At 45.4% G+C, this 26288-nt stretch overlaps 1 protein-coding gene across 1 annotated transcript in view; it reads left to right on the forward strand.

The window, feature by feature from the left end:
* SLCO3A1 (solute carrier organic anion transporter family member 3A1) overlaps positions 1-16610 on the forward strand; it is a 108276-nt gene extending 91666 nt beyond the window's left edge. Inside the window, exons 5-10 of the mRNA XM_080982140.1 lie at positions 1475-1639; positions 5820-6018; positions 7656-7794; positions 12862-13037; positions 14967-15031; positions 16119-16610. Of these exons, the coding sequence (XP_080838266.1) occupies positions 1475-1639; positions 5820-6018; positions 7656-7794; positions 12862-13037; positions 14967-15031; positions 16119-16498 (1124 nt within the window). The 3' untranslated portion in view covers positions 16499-16610. The remainder of the gene's footprint in view (positions 1-1474; positions 1640-5819; positions 6019-7655; positions 7795-12861; positions 13038-14966; positions 15032-16118) is intronic.
* The last annotated feature ends 9678 nt before the right edge of the window (positions 16611-26288 follow it).

A 26288-nucleotide genomic window follows, 5' to 3' on the forward strand; every position in this document is an offset into this window, starting at 1 on the left:
CTCCCATCATCCCTAGCTAGCAGGACCAGTGGTCAGGGATGATGGGAGTTGTTGTCCAAAAACAGCTAGAGACCCAAGTTTGGGAAAGATTGCTTTAGAGAAAGGCAAGTACCCCTTACCCAGAAACCCAGTAGTTAGTGCAACATTTGGGGCAGAACCAAAGCCTCAAATCTAAACACCCAGATGTTTAGTGCTACTCATACAGTAATTGATTTCCTGTGTAATATGCTCTGTAGCCCCTAGATGGCCCCATGAGCCTCAAAGCAGTCCAGGTATGGTTGGATGGCAATGGTATTCTTAGGGAACTCATGTCTGCTTGTGTCGATTTTTCTGTTGAACATCCCCAAAGGGGCTAGCCAAGCCAACGCTGCATAAAGCCATTAGGCTAAATCAATACAAAGTCGTAAGAATAAAGATAAGAATCTTACAAAGAATCTGATTCAAAGTCGGAATAAAGAATGCACAGAATGGGAAATGCCTCGACTTTAGAAAAGGTGCCCTGTGGCAAGTCAAGCCATTGCCTGATTGTGGAGGGAGAAGGCAGACATCATGGGTGCCTGCTTTGCGGAAGGCTGAGCTACTGGTTCTTGGAGTCATAGTTTAAAAACAAAGAAAACATAGTACAGTCATATCTTGGGTTGAAGTAGCTTCGGGATAAGTATTTTCGGGTTGCGTGCTGCTGCGACCCAGAAGTAACAGAGAATGTTACTTCCGGGTTTTGCCACTCACACATGCGCAGTCAAAATGGTGTCACGCGCATGCACAGAAGTGGCAAATCGCGACCCGCAGATGCGGGTTGCATTCGCTTCTGGATACGAATGGGGCTCTGGAACGGATCCTGTTCGCATCCAGAGGTACCACTGTACTTCCCACAAGCCTGAAGTCTGTCCAACCCTGGCCTTGAGTGCATTTCCATGAGAGCATAGGAACACCAGAAGACCTCCTTGTCATCTAGTCCAGCACCCTGTTCTCAAACTGGCCACCCAAATGCTAACGGGAAATCTGCAAGGAGGGCCCAAGCACAAGAGCATGCTCCCTGCCTGCAGTTTCCAGCCACATGTATTCAGAAGCATGACTGCCTCTGACCATGGACAGAGGATGTTAACTATAGACCTGTGGCTTGGGGAAGCCAACCACGTGTGCCGAGGCTCAGTCACATGGATCTAGCAACATAAGACCCATGTTACTGAGCCCCGCCAATGTGGTTGGGTCACGTGGAGTGTCCTCCCAGCCACATGGGAGCTGCTTACAGACAACCAGCTGCCCCACAGCTGGGAAAATGTCTTTAGGCAGCCTTCCCTAACCTGGCATCCTCTAAATGTTTTGGACCACAACTCCAATTATCTCTGTTCAGCAAGGTCATTGCGAGCCAAGATGCCTAGAAGCTGGGGAAGCCCTTCTTGAGGGCATCTGGGGAAGCTTAGAAGTTGGCCCCCTTTCTGAAGACCCCTTTCCTCTCTTTTCTCTTCTTCAGTGATCCCTAAAGTAACCAAGCACTTGCTCTCCAATCCGGTCTTCACCTGCATTGTCCTTGCTGCGTGCATGGAGATCGCCGTGGTTGCTGGCTTTGCGGCTTTCCTGGGGAAATACCTGGAGCAGCAATTCAATCTCACAACGTCGTCCGCCAACCAGTTATTGGGTGAGTAGCCAGAGCAGGCCGTCGGTTGGGCCATAGTTCTTTTCGGGGTATATTATGGGGTGCCAGATGCTGTGCTGCTTACTCCCATGCCCACATGCACCCCTTGCCTTTGCCATCCCAGGCTTGTAGCAAAAGCTTGGCAGCTCACAAGTCATGCAGGACCAGTCTCATGGCCTTCATAGATGGTTGATACTCGCATAACCCTTCTCACTCTGGTATGAATACAGTGGTACCTTGGTCCTCAAACTTAATCCGTTCCAGAAGTCTGTTCCAAAACCAAAGCATTCCAAAACCAAGGCGTGCGTTCCCATAGAAAGTAATGCAAAATGGATTAATCTATTCCAGACTTTTAAAAACAACCCCTAAAACAGCAATTTAACATGAATTTTACTATCTGACGAGACCATGGATCCATAAATTGAAAGCAATAATCAATGTACTGTACTATAAAATAAATAAGACAGCATTGTATATGATAAAAATTAGAATTATTTTTTTCCTTACCTGCACTGATGACAGTCATTGTTTGGATGGGGGGCCTTTATCCATTTCCTCAGTCACACAATCAATCCATCAGTAACTGAACTGGGTTCCACACAGTCACAAAAACAAATTAACAGAAAAAGCCTCAAAAACAAAAACGCAAAATAAAGAGCAAAAACAAAAGCACCAGACTTAATCCGTTCTGGAAGTCTGTTTGACTTCCAAAATGTTCAAAAACCAAGGCGCAGCTTCTGATTGGTGGAGGCACCCCGGAAACAATAGCCGACAGCTGCATCGGACGTTCGGCTTCCAAAAAACATTTAAAAACCGAAACACTTACTTCCAGGTTTTCGGTGTTTGGGAACCAAGGCATTTGAGTACCAAGGCATTTGAAAACCAAGGTACCACTGTACTCAAGTTTGGAACGTAGGTGATTCTCTCTGAGTCAAGAGGACTGTGAAAAATTAAATAAATTGTATGTGTAATGGAATGGGATAGCTTGACCCCAGTTGCTTATGCTCTGTTGTCTTGGCATCTGGACTACTACAATGCAGTGTACATGGGGCTGCCCTTGAAGATGGTCCAGACGCTGCTGTTATTGCAGAATGGGGCTGCTAGGCTGGTCAGCAAGGCAGCTTGTTGGGACCATGTGCTACCAGTCCTGAAAGCTCTGTGCTGGTTGCCTGTCAGTTACGAGTCCTAATTCAACTGGGGCTGCCTGGTTGGTATTGACCCATGACAGGGCCTTTTCAGTGGTGGTTCCCCGCTTGTGGAATGCCCTCTCTTGGTGAGGTGCACTTGTCTTCCTCATTGCTGACTTTCAGGAAGAATAGTGGGAAATTTCTGTCATTTGGTGGCTGGAAAACACTTCCTGGCAACTTCTCACTGTTTGAGAAGATGTTTTTAACTGTTTTGGACTATTTTAAACAACTTTTTAAAATGTTCTTTAAAAGAAGTAGTTTTATTATTGATGTGTTTGGCACCCTGGGCTCCTTCAGGAGAAAGAGTGGAGTATAAACTGAATGAATAGGTAAATAAATAAAACAGCTGCCCCTTCAAATATACTCCAAACAGCCTTGCGAGGAAGGCTGTGCTTAGGGGCTGCCCCCATTTCATCCCACCAGCTCTTTGGCTGAGCAGGGATTTGAAGCAGTCCAACCCCATCCTTTCCAAAACATTCTTCCACACCAACTCTCATAGTAAGCTATGCTTTTTGTGTTCCTTTTTATTCATATGCAAATACATATGCAGATTAAATTAATTGACCCAAACTCATGTCATTTATCAACTCTGGTTTCTTTAATCAGGTGCTAGCCTTTCAGTTTTGTGCCAAAGGAACCCAACCTCTGAAACAAGAAATTGTCAAAGCCTGAGACCTACATAAATTAAGCACATGAGACCAAATGGCGAGGTTGCTCTCACTTTGCTTAATGTACCCTGCAATTTTTAATATTTTTTCCTCCACAATTCATCCACACTCTTAGCCCTGGAAATGCTGTTCAGCAACCCGTCTGACTACAGAGCTTTCAGCAAGTCTTGCTGCCAGTTTTTCAAGCATATCTCTGAAAAGTGTAAGGTCTGGGATCTTGCTGTTTTTTTTAAAAAAGACAACCAAGGATCTCACAAAACTGACCTCTGAGTTCTGCATTTTGCAACTTTTCGGCACTTTCATGGAATTATGCCATTCCCCACAATGTGAAAACCAAGGAAAACCAATTCCCTGCAACCTGCAATGGTTATGAACACTTTGCAGAGAGCCAGTGTGTTGTAGTGGTTAGAGTGTCAGACCAGAACCTGGGAGAACAGGGTTCAAATCCCTATTCAGACTAATCTACCTCACAGGGTTGTTGTGTGCATAAAATTGAAGGAGGGGGAGAACCATGTATGTCACCTTGAGCAACTTGGAGGAGAGCCAGAATAGAAATGTCATAATAATAATATTGGGGGGGGGGGGAATTCTTTAGGTTTCGAAAGCTGTGGAGGAGCCTACAAAAAAGCCATTCCACCCTCTCAGTTGCTGCAGTGTTACTCAGCACTACTCACATAATCTCAGTCCTATCATCCAATCCTTAAGGCAGGGGTCAGCAAACATTTTCATCAAGGGGCCGGTCCGCTGCTTCTCAGACCTTGTGGGGGGACGGTCTATACCGTAGATTCCAGCGTATTAGGCAAATGGGCGTATAAGATGACCCCCCAACTTTTGCTGTTCAATTTTAGAGTTTTAGAGTTATAGAGTTTGAGCGCCGCCAGGGGCAGAGCACGCCCCCCTCCGCTGCCTCTGCTGTCGCAGCAGCAGCAGCCCGAGGCAAGGCGGGCAGGCGGGCAGGTGGGTGAGCGCTGCGCTCAGAAGGACTTTCCGCGTCCCCTTCTGTGGGGAGGGAGGAGGAGCAACGGCAGAAGGGGCGCCTCTGCTCACCGGCTCCTTCTCCTCCTTCCCAACACATATACCCGGCGTATAAGACGACCCCCGACTTTTGGGGTGATTTTCCAGGGATAAAAAGTAGTCTTGTACAGTATTTTGAAAAATATAAATGCCCTGCAAGCCGGTCCCACAGCTGCCTCTGGACCTGGAAGAGGAACGCTCTCTGCTGATGAGCAACAGCCACTCCATCGGCCTGTCCTTGCGGAGCTGCCAGGCGGGGTGCACCACATGCTGCGGCCCGTCGGCAGGCGCGCCAAACTCCGGCTGTAGCCCCGCGACACACCCGTCACACTGCCCATGGCACGGCCCAGACCCACCGCCCACCTGCCAGCCTCTCCGTCCATGGCCGGGTTTACCTCAGCCGGGTTTACCTCACCGCACCAGGTTTACCTCAGCCGCGGGCTTTGGATTGGCTGCAGGAACTTCCTGCAACCAATCCGAAGCTGTGCCAGCGTCACCGCCTGCCCAGAGCCATCCGCAGCTTTGGATTGGCTGCAGTAGCTTCCTGCAGCCAATCTGAAGCCACGCCAGTGTCACTGCCCACCCAGAAGCCATGCCAGCACCGCGGAAGTCAGTCCCATGCGGTGAGGCGTCCGCAGCACGCGGGGACTGACCAAGCGGGCGGCAGGGTCCATGGGCCAGATTTATGAGTCTGGGGGGGGCACATCTGGCCCCTGGGCCTTAGTTTGCTGACCCCTTCCTTAAGGTCTAGAAACTTGGTTTTTTATTTTCAAAAGAACTTAAAATTATATATATATATTTCCCTACATTTCTGACCCACCTTCTTCTCCAGGAGCTCATGGTCCCCACCCTCCCCATTTAATCCCCACACATCTGACACTCTAACCACAACACCACATTGTCTCTCTAATAATATAAAGTATATATATATAAATACAGTGGTACCTTGGTTGTTGAACTTAATCTGTTCTGAGAGTCTGTTCGATTCCCGGAATGGTTCGAAAACCAAGGCGCAGCTTCCGATAGGCTGCAGGAGCTTCCTGCCGCCAGTCAGAAGTCGCGTAAGCTGTGTCGGACGTTTGGCTTCCAAAAAATGTTTGCAGACCAGAACACTCACTTCCAGGTTTGCGGCATTCGGGAGCCAGTTTATTCGACAACTAAGCCGTTTGACAACCAAGGTACCACTGTAAGTGCTTTGTTTTTGTTTTTTTAAGGGTTCCTAATGTTTCAGGAAGTAGGTCTTCCCCACCTGCATGCACAGGGACTGAGGCAAATTGAAATGGAAGCTATGAACCCCTTTTTCTCTTTGTGCAGGTATGACAGCTATTCCCTGTGCATGTCTGGGCATCTTCCTGGGCGGCCTCCTGGTCAAGAAGCTGAGCCTGTCTGCTCTCGGAGCCATCCGTATGGCTATGCTGGTGAACCTGGTGTCCACGGGCTGCTACGTCTCATTCCTGTTCCTGGGTTGTGACACAGGACCGGTGGCCGGGGTCACTGTTCCCTATGGAAACAAGTGAGTATGACCCGTGAAGCGGACTTTGAGCCAGAAACGCTCCTGGGATTTATTCCTCCATGGCCAACCCGCTGCCCATCAGAATTTTCAGATTACCAGATGGATAAGGCCCTGTGATTGGTCCGGATGTTAAAAAGTCCCACCGACCTGGAAAGAAGGGCTGCATCCAGTAGGTCAGGTTGTGACTGAGCTGCTCCTTGAGGATGAGAGGAAGGGTCCCAGCCTTGGTGGCCAGCATCTTTAAGAGCAGAATCTCTGCTGGAATTCTTTCATTTGGCCATCTTAACTACAGAGGTCTAATCCAGTGGGGTGGGGTTTCCTTCAGCAATCCTGAAGGTATGGTGTTATGTACTGAGCTGAATTCTAGAACAATAGGATCCAGAATGCAGCAGCCTGATTGGTCCGCAGGAGCCACGCAATCCAGCTCCAGGTGGAAGTGAATCAGCGACCTGATTGGCCTGAAGGAGCAGCCAATCAGGTTTCTGGAGGAGGTGAATCCACAACCTGATTGGCCTACAGGAGCAGCCCGGAATGAGCCAATCACGCAGGGCCCATCGTGTAAATAATGTATATATATATATAGCTAGACGTTTTGGGGAAAGTTTCATTCATTGCTGAATAAAAGCTGAATAAAAAGCATGAAATTCACACTCAACTCTGGGTATATTTCATATAGTTAGGAAGCCTAGATGCATGTAGGGTTGGCTTTGGGCTGGCTTCCAACAGAGACTTTAGCTGCTCCTGGATTTCCCAGCATGCACCTGTCCCATTTAAGAGACAAGATGGCTGCTGATGTAGACCTTGGTAATATGGTGCCCTGTGCGAGTCCAATGTTTGACACACACACACAGCCAGCCCTTGTGCCCCAAAGCCAGGCTTTGGAAAGGAGGCATGAGGAATCTAGAGCCTTCCCTACTCCTTCCCAAAGCTGGGTTTTGGACCCTGTCAGAGCCCTCACACCAGCCGGAAGGCACTTGCTTGGCCTCTGCATTCTGTGAGGGGGAACCAGTCAACCTGCCCTAAATCTGCCTCTGACTGATCAGTATGACTATAACCTTTGGGACCTTAAGCTCCTTCTGTTCTCTTTGTTGTCTTCCATGCAGTCAGTAGCCAAGGAAGAGTCTGAGACCATAATACCATGGTGTCATAGCATGCACAATGATGATTCCCCCAAAGAGTCCTGGGAAGTGTAGTTTGTGAAGGGGACTGAGTGTTGTGAAGAGACCCTTATTTCCTGCCACACACACACCCCGAGCTACAGTTTCCAGAGTGGTTTAACAATCAGTCCCTCTTCATGGGGAATTCTGCAAATTGCAGCTCTGGGAGGGGAATAGGGGTCTTGGCACGCTTAACAAACTACACCTCACAGGATCCTTTTCAGGGAGGGGCCTTAAAAGTGAGACCTTTTTCCAGCTGAAACTCACCTGAACTCAGTTCCACCACCTCTCAGGTAGGCACCATGGTGAGTTTCTCATGTCTTTCTCTAGAAAAATAGCACTGCTTAAAATTATGGTGTGAATATGGCCTGGGTGTAACTTTTGGGGAGAAAAGGTTCACTAGGAAAGAAATGCTTTGGAGTCACGCTGCCTTCTGACCAACTGCTGCCCTCCCCTTACCCCCCACCCACTTTCTTCCAGATCAGGACCATCGTCCATCCTGGCACCATATTCCGCCTGCAATAACAACTGTAAATGCCAAACTGATTCCTTCACTCCGGTCTGTGGGGCAGACGGGATCACGTACTTATCTGCCTGTTTTGCTGGATGCAGTACCATGGTAATCCATATTTCTTTCATGGAATGATTGGATTTCTTACCTGCCTTTCACGGGGGTGCGGATTGCAGCATTCGGTTACAAAAAAACAAAACAAAATGCATTTGGGGCGCTGTGCAAGATCACCCCCCCAAAAAGTGCTCTTTTCAGGGTGTAATTATGGCACCCAAAATAGCCGTCGTGCTCTCAGACAAAAAAAGTGGGATGTCCCGGTTTTATCAGGACACTTGAGGGGTATGTATGTCTTTGTGCTCTGGCGATGCTGGTTACATATGCTTCAGGTTACAGACTCCGCTAACCCAGAAATATTGCTTCAGGTTAAGAACTTTGCTTCAGGATGAGAACAGAAATCGTGCTCCGGCGGCGCGGCGGCAGCAGGAGGCCCCATTAGCTAAAGTGGTGCTTCAGGTTAAGAACAGTTTCAGGTTAAGTACGGACCTCCGGAACGAATTAAGTACTTAACCCGCGGTACCACTGTATACAAATGTAAAATTGACATTCATAGCTCCACCTGTTTATACTCTTGCCCCGCCTATCGCTTGCACAAAGCCCTGCCCAGAAAGGAATGTGGCCCTCACTCCCCGCTCTTGCCTTAAACAAAATGGACGGAGCCTCATCAATAATAATAATAATAATAATAATAATAATAATAATAATAATTTATTATTTGTACCCCGCCCATCTGGCTGGGTTTCCCCAGCCACTCTGGGCGGCTTCCATAGAAACCAAAAATACACTAAAATATCACAGATTAAAAACTTCCCTGAACAGGGCTGCCTTAAGATGTCTTCTGAATGTCAGGTAGTTGTTTATCTCTTTGACATCTGATGGGAGGGCGTTCCACAGGGCGGGTGCCACTACCGAGAAGGCCCTCTGCCTGGTTCCCTGTAGCTTTGCTTCTCCCAATGAGGGAACCGCCAGAAGGCCCTCGGCGCTGGACCTCAGCGTCCGGGCAGAACGATGGGGGTGGAGATGCTCATCTAGTGGCCCAACCCTGCAAACAAAGAGAGGGAGAATGGAGCCAACAGAGAGGTGCTGGTGAACATCAGTGGCATGAGCAGGTGGGAAATTCTCCTTTGCCAAAAGCGCCAGGCAAGGCCCTCAGGATGGAGGGGAGCAGGTGGCCGTGGAAGAGCTTGCTAGCCATTGCTGGCAAAGGGAGCCTGTTCTTCTTCCGGAGGCTCATTGTGCCCAGATATAATTGCTTCCTCAGCTGCATCCCCTTCATCCTCCTTCCCACCCCAAACCCCTTTCATATCCTCTCTCAACGTTTCTCTGGAGAGAGGGAGAGAGACAATGACAGGTTGTGAATTCAGCAAATCTCTAAAAGCTTGACAAAGAGAATAATTTCTCTTTGTTCTCCAAAGCCTGATATTTTGATAGAAAGAAGATGACTGATGTGTGTGAACAAGGCAGTGTTGATATCTAAGGACTAAGAAGTGTGTGTGTGTGTGTGTGTGTGTGTGTGTGTGTGTAGACCTAGATATTTCAATAACTTAACAGTTCAAGGCGAGTCAGTTAGAAAAAATCCTCCTAGCAGGAAATAAAGCGATTCTGTATCTCCCAGCATCCTCAGGGAGCAACAGCCATGATTGCGACACATTCAGAAAATGTTGTTCAGTTCTTCTGGGGATCTTACTAAATGCACGCACAAAAAGCGGAAGAAAAGCACAGCAGATTTTCTGTGCAGCTGAACGCTCACAGATCCAATTATCCCCATTCTCCTCTGCTCCTCCTTTATCACACCACGCCATTGTGTGGCATTTTCCTGGGCCACTGATATCATCAAAAGCCTTCCTCACTCTTTCCTTCGGCAAGCACGCATCAGAGAGCCAGAGTCCCTCTTCAGACACACCAGTGGGGAACCACAGCATTGTCACTTTTTGGCAGTGTTTGGACAGACACCTCTTTTGTTGTTGTTGTTGTTGCATGAATAATAGCCGCGGGGAGCTTGCCTCTAGCCACTACACTGCTCTTGGGGCCAGAAAAGTGAAAGCATGGTGGAGGAGGGCCACATGCAAACTTTCTAGAAAAGCAGAAGATTGTAAGCTTCAAGGCACAGCGGAGAAAGGCATATTGGAGCCAGCCACCTTCCCAGAATAACTAGAAAGACTTTAAAAAAAGAGGAAGCAAAGACTTTGTGTTGTCTTTTATGCCTTCCTACATAATAGAGGCTTATTAGTTCGCTCTGAGGGCAGATGGGAACCTCTCCACTCAGACAGAGGCATAGCTGGAGGGGCACGCTGGGTGCTACACCTCAGGGGCCACCCCCATGGGTGGCTCGCCCACCCTCCAGGTGCCCAAGCTGCTAGCTATGCCCCTGTACTTGGGACCCCCAAAGCTCTGCTATGTGTACTGCCACAACCTGTCAGACAAGGGTTTTGAATAGCAAAAGATGCACCAGTTCTCTTAAGGCAGCCTTACCTAACCCTCAATTATTATTATTAGTAGTAGTAGTAGTAGTAGTGGTAGTATTTAACTATATGCTGACCCTCCAGCAAATTAAAACATTGAGCACAGGAAAACACCCAACATTTAAAACTTGCCTATACAGGGCTCCCTTCAGGTGTCTTCTAAAGGTTATATGGTTACTCATCTCCTTGACCTCTGATAGGAGGGCATTCCACAGGGCGGGTGCCACTACCGAGAAAGCCCTCTGCCTGGTTCCCTGTAAACTCACTTCTCACAGTGAGGGAACCACCAGAGGGTAGCAACACGAGAACAGGCCTTTTTGTGGTGGCTCCTCATGTGTAGAATGCTCTCCCTAGGGAGGCTGGCTTGGTGCCTTCATTACACATCTTTAGGCACCAGGCAAAAACATTTCTCTTCTCCCAGGCCTTTGGCTAATTATGCCATCTACGGCCTTTTAAACTGTGGGGGGAGGTTATTTATTTTCTTTTTGTTGCTAGGGTATGAATTTTTCTGTTTTAATACTGTACACTTCCCTGTGATCCTCAGAAATTTAATAAATAATAAGAATGGGGGGGCTGAAGAAGATGAGCAGGGGACCAGGAGTGATATCTGTGTGCCACATAAGCCCTTCGTGATATTTGCAACTGGCTGGGAGATCAAAGGGAATACAGCCACTTTCTTCCCTTTCTGACTGCATGTTGATAAAGCTTATCTTGCCTGTCTCTGGCTTTCAGCCCCTGAACAAATCTCCTGTAAACCTGAGGCTGTCTGTTCCCCTTCTAAGGTGTGTGTGTGTGTGTGTGTGTGTGAGAGAGAGAGAGAGAGAGAGAGAGAGAGAGAAAGAGAGAGAGAGAGAGAGAGGGAGGGAGAGAGACAGACAGAGGGAAGCACCTCTGTTATTATCCCTGCTGCTGCTGATTCCTGACTTTCTGCAAGAGACAGAGTTAACATCACAAACCAGTATCTTTTGCCTCTTCATTGTTCTGAGGTTCTGAAATGAGGCTGCAAAGGGCTGGGCAAATTTACTCTTTTTAATGCACTCTGGCATAATTAGAAGCAGTGGGTGAAAAGTGGGGGGGGGGGGAGTAAATCAGAAAGTAATTAGAAGCTTTAATTTGAAAATGGTTTAGCCTAATGCAGGGACACAGCGTCTTCCTTTTATCCCTGTACTCACGAGGGGTCTCAACCCATGGTAATTTTCTTTTCTTTTTTTAATGGTAATTTTCTCACAGTCGTGCTTATTTGAAAGACTTGAAAGAGCCAAAGGGAGAACCACAAAGGGGAAAGGAATGGCACACCACTAGAGCAAAGATGGCCGTATTCTGTCCCTTGGCTCTCTTCAGACTGGCAGATGCAGGAGGGGTGTGTGTGTGTGTGTGTGTGTGTGTGTGTGTGTGTGTGTACCTCCCATTTTCCTGCCTCTTGTTTGACTTTTACAGCCAATATTGCAGTGGCAGAGTTGACACTCAGGCCCATTGTGATCCTCGCAGGAGTGCAGAATCTCTTTATGGACACAGTCGCAGAATTTTGCTTTTTAATAATGATATCGAAACCCAGGACCATAGTGCAAAAGGTTGAAAAAGGAATACTTCAGTTATACAACCCCCAAGCCATCCAAAAGAAGCTCTGTATAGATTTTTTTTTTTTTAATGTTTAATGTAGGGCTGCCATACATCTGAGTTTTCCTGGACATATCAGGGATTTGTCCATTTGAAATAGAGTCTGGGTGGAATTTCCAAAAATTGCGATGTATGGCAATGATCTTTTTGGGGAGATTTTTCAAAAAGAACAAAACAGCTCAACAACCAAAAAGACCTCATGGTATGGAAATCCTAGTTTATTTTATTTCATTTTCAAATTTTTTTATTGATTTTCCAAAAATTTTAAAACAAACAAACATAAATCTTAACTGTAATTAATCCAATCTTCATAACATTGTTAGGTGACTTCCTCTAATCCCCCTGGCTGAATTTCAATGTATATCATTGTAACAGTTTTCCAAAACCAAATTTCTCATAAAATTAACTTAATCACTTAATATCATTCTTTCTTTTCATTTTAACTTTAAACATTTTATTCTCTAACATCACCTATTTAAATCCTAAGCCTATCTGGTATTTGCAAGTTTTTCCAATTAAGTTATCTTAGCATATTTAACTAAATAGTCTTTAAATTTCATCCATTCCTTCTGGTACTCCTCCTCCTTCTGTGATCGTGGACTCTTCCAGTCAGGTCAGCTAGCTCCAAAAAGTCCATCATATTCATCTGCCATTCCTCCACTGTTGGGACTTCTTGTGTTTTCCTTGGCAATCCTGGTTTAATGTTCTATTGTGTTTTTATGTATGTTGGAAGCTACCTAGAGTGGCTGGAGCAACCCAGTCAAACGGATGAGATACAAATAGTAAAATTGTTGTTATTGTTAAATATGACATCCCTATTTTCATTGAAGAAATGTTGAAGGGTATGTGATGGTGTGTTGGCAGTGCCTCTCAGAAGCCAGAGTATAGTTAAATACAGTTTGCAAGCAGGCTACAGGTTCCCTCTTGCCTTTCCATGGCTCCCAAACTGGAATGAGTGTCATGTCCACACCCTGTAGCGGAAAATCCGCTGCTCTGTGTTTTGCCAGCTGAGCCTCCTTAGCTGGGCTTTCTCTTCCAGAACCTCACGGGTTGCACGTGCCTCGGTCTGGTCCCGGCGGAGAATGCCACGGTCGTTCCTGGGAAGTGCCCAACCCCAGGATGCCAAGAAGCCTTTCTGACATTCCTCTGTGTGATATGTGTCTGCAGCATGATCGGAGCCATGGCTCAGACGCCCTCCGTCATCATCCTCATCAGGTGAGAGCCTTCGAGCATTTGGGGACTGTGGTGACAGAAAAGGGGGCCGCTGGAGCTGAAGCAGAGCTGGATCAGAAAGTGTGGCCAGCTGAAGGCCGCATCCGTACCATACATTTAAAGAGCTGTGGTGCTTTAAACAGCCATGGCTTCCCCCTAAGAATCATGGGAGCTATAGTTTGCTGCGCGTGCTGAGGGTTGTTAGGAGGCCCTTATTCCCCTCAGAGAGCTACAATTCCCAGAGTTCAATGTGAAGATTGATAATTAAACCATTCAGGGAATTGTACCTCTGTGAGGGGAATAAAGGTAGAGGGATCTCTGACCATTAGGTCCAGTTGCAGACTACTCTGGGGTTGTGGCGCTCATCTCGCTTTATTGGCCGAGGGAGCCGGCGTACAGCTTCCGGGTCATGTGGCCAGCATGACTAAGCCGCTTCTGGCGAACCAGAGCAGCGCACGGAAATGCTGTTTACCTTCCCGCTGGAGCGGTACCTATTTATCTACTTGCACTTTTTTGGCATGCTTTTGAACTGCTAGGTTGGCAGGAGCTGGGACCGAGCAACAGGAGCTCACTCTGTCACGGGGATTTGAACCGCCAACCCTCTGATCGGCAAGTTCTAGGCTCTGTGGTTTAACCCACAGTGCCACCCGTGTCCCTATGAGGGGAATAGGGGCGTCCTAACAACTCTCAGGAGCCTTAACAGAACCCAGGATCCAGAATTCTTAAGAATTAAGCCATGACTGACTGAGGTGTTATGATAGCACTTCAAATGCAGGGGGCTCTGGTTATATCTGGATATCCTACTCCCCAGTTTGAAGCTGTATCAAAACTTAGCATCCCTTTCATGGCTCACAGCGGAGACTATTCCGCTGGGGAAACTGGTGCACAGCCCTCCCAAGGAGAATGTCAATAATTTTTTTTAAGCCCTCAAATCTCAAAGCCACACACTCTTTCCTGTGTCTGTTCTCAGCACATTTTATACTTCTGTTTGATGTTAGAGAAAGCTCTGCAAACATCTCTGTCAATCTTCCATTCTCTGGCCAATCAGCTGTCTGCACCACTCAGCCAATCCCAATCCAAACATGTAACTATGGGAAAGAGGTTCCTCATCAAAGCAGAAAGCTAGGTGACTGATGAGGCCGCCAGAAACTCAGCTCCTGTAGGAAGGCAATTATTCTTACTCTTGTCATGAGACCTGTCTAGCACAGCTGCTATAGCAGATACGAGAAGAGCCAGGACTGCTTCATAAACAGCCCAGGATGCTGGAAGAGGTGGACCTCTGACCTGATCCATCAAACTCGTCTTAAGTTTTTATGTTCACACTTTTGACCCAAGGCCAATAGATTATTATTTTTTATCACCTCTCCCTGCACATTCACACTGCCTGTCCTCCTTGCAACATTCTAACTTTTTTTTTTTTTTAATCCTTCTTCCTTTCAAAAATTCAGTACCTACAGGTGCTGGGAGCAGGTGGGGGGGTGCAGAAAACAGGATGGTCCTTTTTGTGGCCTTTCTGGAGGCTTCCAAGACTGACCACTGTTGGAAGCAAGTCACTGGACTAGAGGGCCCAATCTAAAGGGTTCCTGTAATATCCAGCATATAAAACATGTGGATTCCTTACGTGATGGTTCACAAGGGGTTGTGATTTCCAGGCGGTGGATGGGAAAGTCCGTAACACTGCTAGATTTCTTAACTTACCAGGCAGCTGCAACTTTTTTCTAATCTCAAGGCACCTAGAAGTGGAGTGGTAGGGAACGGAGCACATTAATGATTTAATTTCTGAAGATGGGACCTTCTTGGTTGACGGAAAAATATAACTGAGGTAGTGGTGTGCATGTACATTAATTAAAGCCTGGAGCAAGGAACCATTTTTATACACACAAACATATTGTATATCCATATATCTTGTTTGCTTGAATTTCTCCTGTACAGAACAGTGAGCCCAGAGCTGAAGTCTTACGCTTTGGGAGTTCTCTTCCTTCTCCTCCGATTGTTGGGTAAGTAAAACTTAAGCTTTCTTTTCGTCTTTTCTCTTGCTGCTCTGCTGCTTTAGGCAATGACTTCAGCAAGAGCAAAGACTAGACCAGGCCAGCACCATGGAGAGCTCAAGGGGGAGACTCCATAAGAACAGAGCTCAGATGTTGCTTCAGCGAGGACTAGAACATCTTGCAGAGGAGGAGCCAAAAGTTACTGGTCTTTCAGCAGAACTGATAGAAAGATCTGGATGTTCCATTTCTCTCCTGTGTAGCTTGATGGAATGGGCTGCTGTAGATGGCAGTTAAGAGAGCTCTTCTAGCAGACCTGATGAAGATGCTAAGGATGTTCTAGGGACCCCAGCAGATATAACGATATATCTTCTGAGATGCTGCTTTGTGGTTTTCCATAGGCATCTGGTTGGCCACTGTGAGAACAAGATGATGGAGTGTTAGCCTGATTCAGCATGGCTTTTCTTGCTTTCTTTTCTTATATATAAATTTTGTTCATTTAGTTTTCAAATGTTTACATACTTTACCAGCAACAGTATGTTTAATTTATCCATTGACTTCCCATCCCCCCATTATGTTCTATGTTTATCCTTTAATGCTACATATTTTAACTTATTACATTCCATATATACATCCTAAATTATTAGCCTTGATGTCTTTCTACTGTTCTACTGTTGCTCATATTTCAAATCCTCCTTGTATTTTCAACCAATTATAATAGTTCTTTAGATATTCTACAAAGGGTTTCCAATCCTCATAGAATGTTTCATCATTTTGGTCTCTTAATTTTTGCTCCTAGCTTGGCTAGTTCCGCATACTCCATCATTTTAATAAGCCATTCTTCCTTCATTGGAACCTCATCCTTTTTCCATTTTTGAGCATACAATGCGTAAATAAATTAACCAACTTTTTCAGTATATTTGTTCTGTCACCCTAAGAGAGAAGCTTCAGGTTTCTTGGAGAACATCATCTTAAACATCTTCTTTATCTCATTATAAATTATTTCCCAGTAGTCCTTCACTTTTTTGCAAGTCCACCACACATGGAAAAAAATATCCCTTCTGTCATTTTCTCACATTCTTATCTTCTGCTTTCACAGGTTTTATCCCACCTCCCCTGATCTTTGGAGCGGGGATTGATTCCACGTGCCTGTTCTGGAGCACATTCTGTGGAGAGCAAGGAGCATGTGCTCTGTATGACAACGTTGTCTACAGGTACCTGTACGTGAGCATCGCAATAACCCTGAAATCGTTGGCGTTCATCCTGTACACCACCACTTGGCAGTGCTTAAGGAAGAACTATAAGAAATATATCAAAAACCATGAAGGTGGACTAAGCACTACTGAGTTCTTTGCCTCCACTTTGACCCTGGACAACCTAGGCCGGGACCCCATTGGCCAGAATCCATCACATAGGACAAAATTTATCTATAACCTTGAAGACCACGAGTGGTGTGAGAACATGGAGTCTGTTTTATAGTGATTATGAGGGTGGATTGCTAACCCAAAGTTCCTTTTTAAAGTTAAAAAAAAAAGATAGATAAGATATATGGAAAAAAATGTAATATAATATACAAGGATCTTTTGCAAAATGGCAGCCACCACTATATCTCAAAATCTACTGTGATGTTCCAGAACACTCTCATACATAGTTAGACTGACAGAGGAGGGAACTCTGTCCTTTTCTGAGAAGCAGGGCTAGACAAGGTTCAAGAAAACAGGAACATTCTTAAAATTTGGCATCAGAAATGGAGGTGTGGAGCTGTACCAAACATGTTGGCTGGTGGTGACATTATGGATGGGCAAAGCTCACATCATTTTGGGATCCAGAGTTTCAGTAGAGAGCTGTCTGCCCTTTGGCGTAAAGACAAAGAGAAAGAAAGAAGGAAAGAATGGAAGAAAGAAAAGCCTTTTTTCCAGAATAAGCGCCATTTGAGTCTCAAGTACCGCTGGGGGTAACCTTTGCAATAAGAGCTAAAAGGATGCAAACTTGGCTGCTGTTTAGTCCCAGCATTCTCCTCTTACCGTCTTTGTCTTTGTCATCAAAGAGGGAGCCACATCGGAGTTCCTCAGCTGATCCAACTTCACCATCACAAAAACCACAATCCCAGAAGACATATCTAGGCAGCTGTTGAAATGCCCCAAGCCAGCCCATAACGCATCACCACTCAAAATACACCAGCATCATTCAGTTGACATCTCTCCATTTGGTATTGGGGGTAGGGTTTGAACCTGGCTGTGCCAGAATAAGGTGGGAAGGGGGGCGTTGGATGATCCATGCCGAACGTGCTGTAAGCTGGCCATTTTCCAACCTGGGATCCCTCCAGATGCATTGTACTACGACTCCCATCCGTCCCAGGAAGCAACAGCTTGGGCTGATGGGAATTCCAGTGCAAAACATCCGGAGAGCACCCAGCTGAGGAAGGCTGCTGGAACTTTTTTAAAAAGTACATACAGATGAAGAAGACGTTTAAGGGTGAAGAGAGATGTTACAGTTTAAAAGTGGCAGAGGTGACATGCTTGCCCTTCCTGTATACCACTGTGCATTTTTGTATTCTGTCATAAGCTCTGGGAAAAAACTCCCATATTTTCAGTGCAATTTGGGTTGAGCCAGGTGAAAAGTTGGAACGTGGTTGGGCTGGCCTTGGTTGAGGGTAGCGCCTCTCCCCACTGCAAATGTTCATCCATTTGTACAAGATTTGTGATTTTTGTTGGCTTTTTTGGTAGGGGTATGGTGAATGAATATATATATATATATATATATATATATATATATATATACACACACACACACACACACACAGTGGTACCTCTGGTTACAAACTTAATTTGTTCCGGAGGTCTGTTCTTAACCTGAAACTGTTCTTAACCTGAGATACCACTTTAGCTAAGGGGGCCTGCCGCGCTGCCGGAGCACGATTTCTGTTCTCATCCTGAGGCAAAGTTCTTAACCCAAGGTACTACTTCTGGGTTAGCGGAGTCTGTAACCCAAAGTGTTTGTAAACCGAGGTGTTTGTAACCCAAGGTACCACTGTATAGTGAGAATATATATATATATATATATGGGTGGTGGGTTTGTTTGTTTGTTTGTTTGTTTGTTTGTTTGTTTTTAAATACAAATCCTGATACTCAAGGGCAAATTACTCACCTCCATATGGGAAGCATTTTGTTTATCCACTTAGGGCCAAGGGGAAATGCCTGCCATTTTGTCCCCTCTCTTCATTTGTGAGGAAATAGTGTAGTAAGTGAGCAATGAAATCAAACCGTTTCAGAGACACCTTCCTTTTGCAACATTTATCTCATCTGTCTCTTAAACCTGTAAAGACCTCTCTTTCTCTGCGGTGACAAGCAAGACAGGAAGAGAGGGAGGGAGGGAGACTGATGGCTACCAGCCACCATGAATTTGTCCCAGAATGCCTGCTGCAGCACTGGGAAATTTTGGCAGACAACTGGGTTTCACCTGTGAGAATTCTCTTGGTTCAACCCTTTGCCTAAGGTGACACTGTTTCTCTGCACGTGTGCAGCTCAAAGGGCAACCACCCTTTTTCTACCTATGGCACCTTTCCCCAAACTAGCTGGCTGGGGCTGATGGGAGTTGCAGTCCAAAAACACCTGCAGGCCACTAGCTTGGGGAAAACTACAGTGCCTCTCTCACCAATGTGGAACAGCCGTTCCTTGGTCACTGCTAGGTGACCTGTTTTTATTGAGCATTCATCCTGATTTGTTTGTTGGGTGATTAGATTACGTTGGCTATTTAATCAGCATTCATTGTGATCTGCTCGGAGGGAGGTGGCCTTGCCTCAAAGTAAGTATTAGCCCACACTTTCTAGTGCATTTCTCCCCCCCACACACACACACACTTTTACCATTGCAAAAAGGCTGATTTGGGGAGAGAGGGAACAGATTGTGGTGCAAAAGTGACCTGAATTTGCCGGCCTGTATTTAAATCCCACCCTCAAATACAGTGACAGCCCAGGAGTGCCCAAAATCACACTGCAAGGAAGAGAACCATTATGAGTGCCCCCAGGATGTGATGTGCATCTCTTTGCTCTACTTGCACCAAACTTGCCGTTGTACACACATCACACACTTCTATGCATTTTAGGCCTATGTTAAATTTCTTCCTTATTCCAAAAGCAGAAGTGTGTGTATGTGTGTTTTTAAACAACAACCATCCCCTGCTCCTTCTTTTTTAAACTCTCTATGAATATTTTCCAATACATTTTAGTCTTCCTCTCTTCTGGATGCCCCATGACTCTTAACTGCAATAGAGAATTTCCCAATGTAGAAGAGGCCAGAAAAATACATATCTGTACCAGTAGTGAAGAAAGAAAGCATCACAAAAGATTCTTTTGGGACCAGAGTAGTTTAACCCTTGGCCTGGGGGGGGGGGTAATCTCCCCCCTCAAGTGAAGTTATCATGGGTGGGGTCCCATCACCAACTCTGACAGTAGCATATATAGAGAGAAAATTATTGGAGGCAAATTACCCTCTGATGATCAAATCAATCTACTGATGAGCAAGATGGTGGCCAATAACACCCACAAATCATCAGAGGACAGGGGGCTGTGCAACTGTGTGAGAGAAAGAATGTGGGCTGGCCACAGCCAGCTTTGGCCACACTCACCACTGGCATGAGGTCCACAGCGGGGTGGCCAAACATGAATGTGACCCTACACAACAGCCACTCCTGGTGTAGAAATACAGCAGAGGCTAAAACAGGTGCAGGGTCTATTATTATTATTATTATTATTATTATTAGTCATTGTTTATCTCTTCTTCAGTACTTGTAAATCCAAATTGATTAAAACTAATATATTTAATATATTTAATACAGTCCCAGCAAGCACAGCCAGAGTCAGGGATGTTGGGAGTTGTAGTTCAGTACCATCTGCAGGGCCAAAGTTCCCCCACACCTATTATCCAACAGCAAACCTGGCCTTGCCATGTGTTGCAGGTTCAACAAGGAGTCACGGCCAGTCCAGGTTCTCTGATCCGTCTGCATGATACATTCTTTTGGTCTCATTCACACTTCAGATACCTTCCAAAAAGGAGTATAAGAGCCTAACTGTGCCCCTTATGCTTTGCCATTTCATACCCCAGGTATTTGCAGGGGACCAGTTTTTCATCCAGCACGCAACTCTGCCATTGCATTTCACTTGAGGGTTCCACTAAAAGGGCATTGCAGTCAGATCCCAATAAAATTGACTTGCAGGAGGGTGGGGCGTTATTTCAGTAATTCCCTACCCTGCAGGCTGAAGAGATATAACCTTTCTCCTACTTAAGGTCTCTTCCGCCATGCTTCATCCTTGATCTGTTGAAAATGTAGGTCCAACAGGGGAGCTACGGCACTAATTTGAACGTTAACTTAATTTTGCCTACTGCCATATGCGGGGAAACAAGAAACGTGGGTCATCGTCCCCCGCAAAAGGTTGGCCTGTTCCAGTGTTGAAATTGAATATTGCTTGAAATGCAGAATGTGGCTTTTCTTAGCATAGTCTTCATCAACCTGGTGCCCTCCAGATGTGTTGGACTACTGCCTGGCTGTGCTGGCTTGAAGTTCTAGTCCAAAAAATCAGGGGAGGGGCACCAGGTTGGAGAAATCTGCCTTCGTGAATAGTGCCAGCACCCCATCTCTGGCATCCTGGGTTTGGTTGCTCTGGAGTTTCCAGACAACTGGGTTTTTCTTGTTTGGACCATGGAGAAATCTGGAGAACACAAATGAGGTTGGAAAGTCCCCTTCCCAGAAAAGTGAAACAGAAGCAGAGCCCTGAAATCTGATCTGCTGCTTCCCCCAAGAGGGCTACAAACGTGATCTTGTGTCTTCCTGAGATATTTGTGAGCAATTCTTCCACTTGGACCACCTCTTGGCTGGTACTCTGTTTAAAATGTATTCTTATTCATCCCTTTTGTGTGTTCCTCCAAGTTGCTCAAGGCAACATTCATGGAGTACTCCCACCCAAATATCACCACGAACCAAGGCAGGGTGAGATCCAGGGACTTGCACTAGAATTTGAACCCAGATCTCCCCACTCCCAGGCCAGCACTATTTACTTAGGACCACAGCCTAACTTAGGGACAATATTGGCAAGTTCTCTCTCTCTGCATGGTGGCAGTCAGACAGTTTTATTAGTTGAAGATCAAAGGCTATAGAAAAGATGATGAATCTGTCTTCTTCACTATACAGCTTTGGGGGGATGCTAAAAACACACCTCTTCAACCTGGTCTTTGCCACCTGAGATGTGTGTTTTCAGAGCCCACCTTATTTCCGAAACAAGACAGAAGTAAGCGATAAAAGGATTCCCAGAATGAAAATTAGCAACAGTTTGTACATACTTTGTTTTAGCATTTTATGAGCTGCCAGGTAAAGTAGGGATATCCTATACAAAATGATACATCTGCTGGAGTCTCACCGCAATAGGAAAGATCTTATCTGCTCTCATTCCTATCCAGCATCTCTTTCAAAATTCTATGGAAAATGTTCAGGCTGCTTTATGGACCGAGATTGTCCATAGCACCATCCAATGTATACCAATTTTTGTTGTTGTTTGTTGTGATGTTGTTTATAATGGAAAGACAAAAAGCATATATACCCATTTCCAGCCATGTCTTGTGCAGGAAAAAGAAAAATCCATGCATCTTGAGTGCCGTTACGAAACGGCCGTAAGCAATAAGAAAAGTATCAGGTATAGCCAGCAAAGCTAGAGCAAATAATTTACTAAGAACAGGTTTGATTGTAACAATTTTTTCCCATCTGAAAGAGGAAATAATCATTTTCAAAAAGTTTCCTCAAAACTTCTCATCACATTGTTCAGCGCCATGCAGATATTTCATGAGGACTAGGGTATTGAAAAAAATGTAGGAGCCAGTCTTGGGGGCAGTCACTGGCTCCTTGGTGCATGCAGCAGGGGAAACGCACAACATGCGGTTATGGGCCCAGAATCCAGCTTTCATCAGTAGAAGAGCAAGTTTCTAGTTCACATGGGACATGCGTGGGGAATGCTGACAGCAATCTCTGAAGTGGACAAGGTGACTGACCCAAAGTTCCTAGCTTCAGGGATAGTAGGGTAGCTTATGTGTTGTCAGAGGACAATCCTCCGTTTGAAGGTGTCTTCCATTTGAAGGGCTGTCCAGTCTAAGTGTGGTTTAAAGACAAACAAGCATAAGAAGGAGAGAGGGAGGCCTTGACGTTGCCCATTGGTGATTAGGAGCACCTACATCAGACCAAGCAGGTACATATGGGTCACCTATCACAGTTTTGTTCCCCTCCAGGATGAAATGTATTGTAGTTCAAATGATAGTGAATAATCGTAAATTAGCATCTATGCATAAGAATTAGCCCATGCAAAGTCGATGCAATCCGTTTCCTCTTTATTCTTTGGGAGGGGGGGGTTGCATAAGTGGCCGCCCAGCTCAAGAGCCAACAGAACTCCTTGCCTTCCCCACTCCCAAGCCAAACCGAATTATGAAAAATATAGGGAATGGCAGAAGATGACAGGAAAAAAATACTAGGCATTGTGCAAATTTGCATAATTTATGCAGTTTGCAGAACTGGGAGTTTGGTCAGCACCGAATCTGTATTTCCTTGGTGCACAAGTTCAGCTTTTAAAAGAATCTGCAGCAGGGTCCATGCAGCCACGATTATACCCTGTCTAATTCTTGAGGGGCACTTAAGGGGTGAGCCACCTGGAGCTTCAAGACTCTCAATTCCTGGCATTGGGGCCTCTCTCAAAAAGCAAAGGCAGGCAGAATCCTTATAAACCCCAGGTTCTTTTTTTGGGGGGGGGGGGGACATGTGTCTGAAAACGACCTGATCCAATTCTGAATCCAAGCAGGAAAACAAATATGATCTTGTTTCCAGAAGCGCAACATACCAGTTGCAGTTAATACCAAGTTTCAGGAGATCACAAGTGAGGAGAGGGCTGTTGTGTCTGTGGCCTCCTTGTGGGTTTTCCTCCCAGGTTGTGCACTGTGAGAACAGGATGCTGAACTAGATTAGGCCATTGGCCTAATCCAGCAAGAGGGGTCTTCTTAGACTCCTGGGGTGGGGGAGAGAGGCAGATTTAGTACATAGAAAACTGCCTTATCCTGAGCCAGACCATTGGTCCATCCAAGCTCAGGATTTGAGTACCGTTTTCTGGGAATCACAAGTGTGGAGAGGGCTTCCCACGAGCACCTGGCTATCCACAGTGAGATCAGGATGCTAGACTAGGTGGGCCTTTGACCTGATTCAAAGGGTGATGAGTCAATGCAAGTTGTGAAATCTGCAGTGGCAATTCCTTTGGCGATGGAATGGTGGGTATTGGATGGCAGAGTCCCTTTTTATCCAGAATCCACATAGAATTGTACAGTTGGAAAGGACCCTGAGAACCATCCAGTCCAACTCCCTGCAGTGCAGGAAAATGCAGCTGTCCCGTTCGGGGATCGAACTTGCAACCTTGGCATTTATCAGCACCACGCTCTAACCTACTGACCTATAAATCACATGTAAAGGCACTTCCAAATGCAGTGATTCCTCCCACCCACCTTGCTGCCCACCCGCCCAAGACTAGCATTAATACCCAGCCTCCTTCCTCAGCGTTTCCTTTCTGGGGCCTAAAACTGATCCCTTTTGACGCTTAGTTGCCCCTGTCCCCCCATTTCAGTTGGACAGCATGCTGATGCTTTTGGATCGATCATGCCCCCAAAGGAGGGTTTGTTCCAAAGATACTAATGATAATCTTTTTTGTGAGGTTTCTTTTGTTGTTGTTGCCTTGGCTGGTTTATCATTTGGGTGGGTGGGGGAGTTCTAGCAGGACTTCAGAAATTTAATACGTTAATCCTTTTTTTTTCTTTTTTTGGAGGGGAAAGAGATTTATTTTAAAAAACGAGAAAGATCTCGCTGTACGTCTGATCGAAAGGGAGAAAAACGGGAAAGAGAAGCGTCGTGCTCAGTATATTTTGAGTACCGCATTCTGTATTTTTGCAAGCTTATATTTTCCAGATGAGTTTAGAAACATGTGATGATGTGAAATAACGTACTGTAAGTTTGCTGTAAATGATATTAAAAGCACTATTTTCATTCATCACTGGTGTCCTCGGGTGAGCTATTCTTTATTTGCATTTTTTATTAATGTTCAACATTAGCATAACAGTTATAATCAAAAGAAATAAACAAGGGAAAAGACAATAGAAATTACAAGTGTGCCAAAAAACAAGGATTACTTTTGAGAGCCAGAACAAAATGGAAAGCAAAACCTTCTGGGCAAAAGAAGAAAGTGATAGGATAGGATTCATGAAGCTATATAAAACTAAATATAGATGGTTTTACCAAAAGGAAATATGGTCATTTGGTGGATGTCTTGTACATTCAGGTTGGGTTTGAAATTTTAGAAAAAGCCCTCAAGATGCCTCAGATTAATCCTTTTTTATTGTTCCTTTGCTGGGCTTGGGGGGGGCATGTGAGGGGGGCGAGTCAATTTCTCTTGCACATAGGAGCCAACTCCTACGGGCCAAGGGGTCTTCAGCCCCCCCCCCCCCCAAATATCTGATGGGCATTGCCATTCAAGTGGGGGGGGTGTCATGTGATTGATTATGTGGGGCGGGACTTACCACCCCACCCCCAATATTTTATTCAAGTTGGCACCCCTGCTCTTGCAGATCCGATTTCCAAATTTTACACCACTCACAATGCACAGTTTCTATTTTGGTCATTGCTAAAAGAAACAAGACCAAGTTTTTATGAGTGACCTGATTCATATCTTCAGGAAACATAGAAAGCAAAGTGAAGCCATGAAATAAGCTGACAGACAGAAAGTTGGATGAGTAAGTGGCCATATCTGTACACTGCTCACTTGATGTTTACAACATCAAACGACAACTGCACATATCTACCCTCAGGATCATTTAAATGAATTTTTGCTCTCGGTGGATTGTATGGCAAAAGTTGGTTTTGTATCTAACATGAAATTGTATTCTGAAGTACAGCTGAAAATCAGTAACATGGAAGGACATTAGCAATAGAACCAGATTATAGAATAAGGAAAGAGGAATTGATCAAACCAATCAGAGTTGTTGTGTGAGATAGTTGGAGAAAAATTGCCTAAGACAGCCACAGCCACCCATCACCCCTGAGCACTGACTGTGTTGGCTGGGGCTGATGGGAATTGTAGTCCAAAATACCTAGAGAGCATCACATGGGCTATCCTTACCCTAAGGAGATGATCACTAACTGCTGAAAGGGTTACAATCCTGTTCCCACTTACTTGGAAGTAAGTTCCACTGAATTCAAGGGGACCTTTGAGTAGACATGTATAGGTTTGGGCAGGGAAGCACAGCCAATATATATATAAAAAAAACCCCAGCTTCTGTGTTTCATCCAAATGTCAGTGATTTGAAAGGCTCCCACACTAGAAATAAACAGATTATGCATCCCATAGCACCTCTTCTAAAGTTGGAATTCCTAGCTTCACTTGTTCATTCACAATAATGGTCACCTAGTGTTTACCACTTCACTTTGTTTTAAAAGGTTGCTTAGGAGATTTCCTGTTAACATGTTCCATGTCACTTTGCTGTTTTATATCATTGCATAAGAGGATCACCGTGCATGTATCTCTGGAGTTGTTTGGTTCTAATGCAGAGAAATCCCTGACAGTGACCAGAAACATTATTCCAGAACTTCCATACAGGAATATTCCCACCAAAGGCAAAAGTATAAATCAACCTGTGCCCACCTTTTCCAACAACACTGGCTACCGTGTAGGTGCACTAGGCAAAAGCCTCAAAGAAGGATGTAGCACCTCCTGAGAATATTATATTGTGCTTATTTTGATTTGTAACATAGAGCAGGGTTGACCCTACCATTAGACAGAGTGAGGCAGATGCCAGGAGTGTAGGCAGCAAAGTTGAGGTCTTGGAGAACAAAGCTGCATGTATAATATACCAGCCAAGCTATCAGATGTGGAGGTTGCTGTCCCTTCGCCAGTGCTGAAATAAGACCCAGTTTCCAGTTCCTTTTGTCACTGGTACCTAGAGCTGAGGGAGTGGTAAAGAAAGTTAAGAGGCCGCACAACCACCTTCATCCAAAACGTAAGAGAAACATCATTCATCAGCCAAGGATTCTGGAAGACATGTTGAAGTTTGGTTCCATGAGTCTCTGTAACATGGTGCTTTGTTTCCCACCACCTTGAATTCACCTAAGAGCAAACAAAACTGGGAAATGGCAGCACAGCACATTCTCTTGCCTTCAAAGGGAGGCAGCAGAACAATCTTATCTAATTATTGTTCTCTCT

The sequence above is a fragment of the Podarcis pityusensis genome, assembly GCF_964106645.2.
Source record: "Podarcis pityusensis genome assembly, chromosome: 14".
Lineage (NCBI taxonomy): Eukaryota > Metazoa > Chordata > Lepidosauria > Squamata > Lacertidae > Podarcis > Podarcis pityusensis.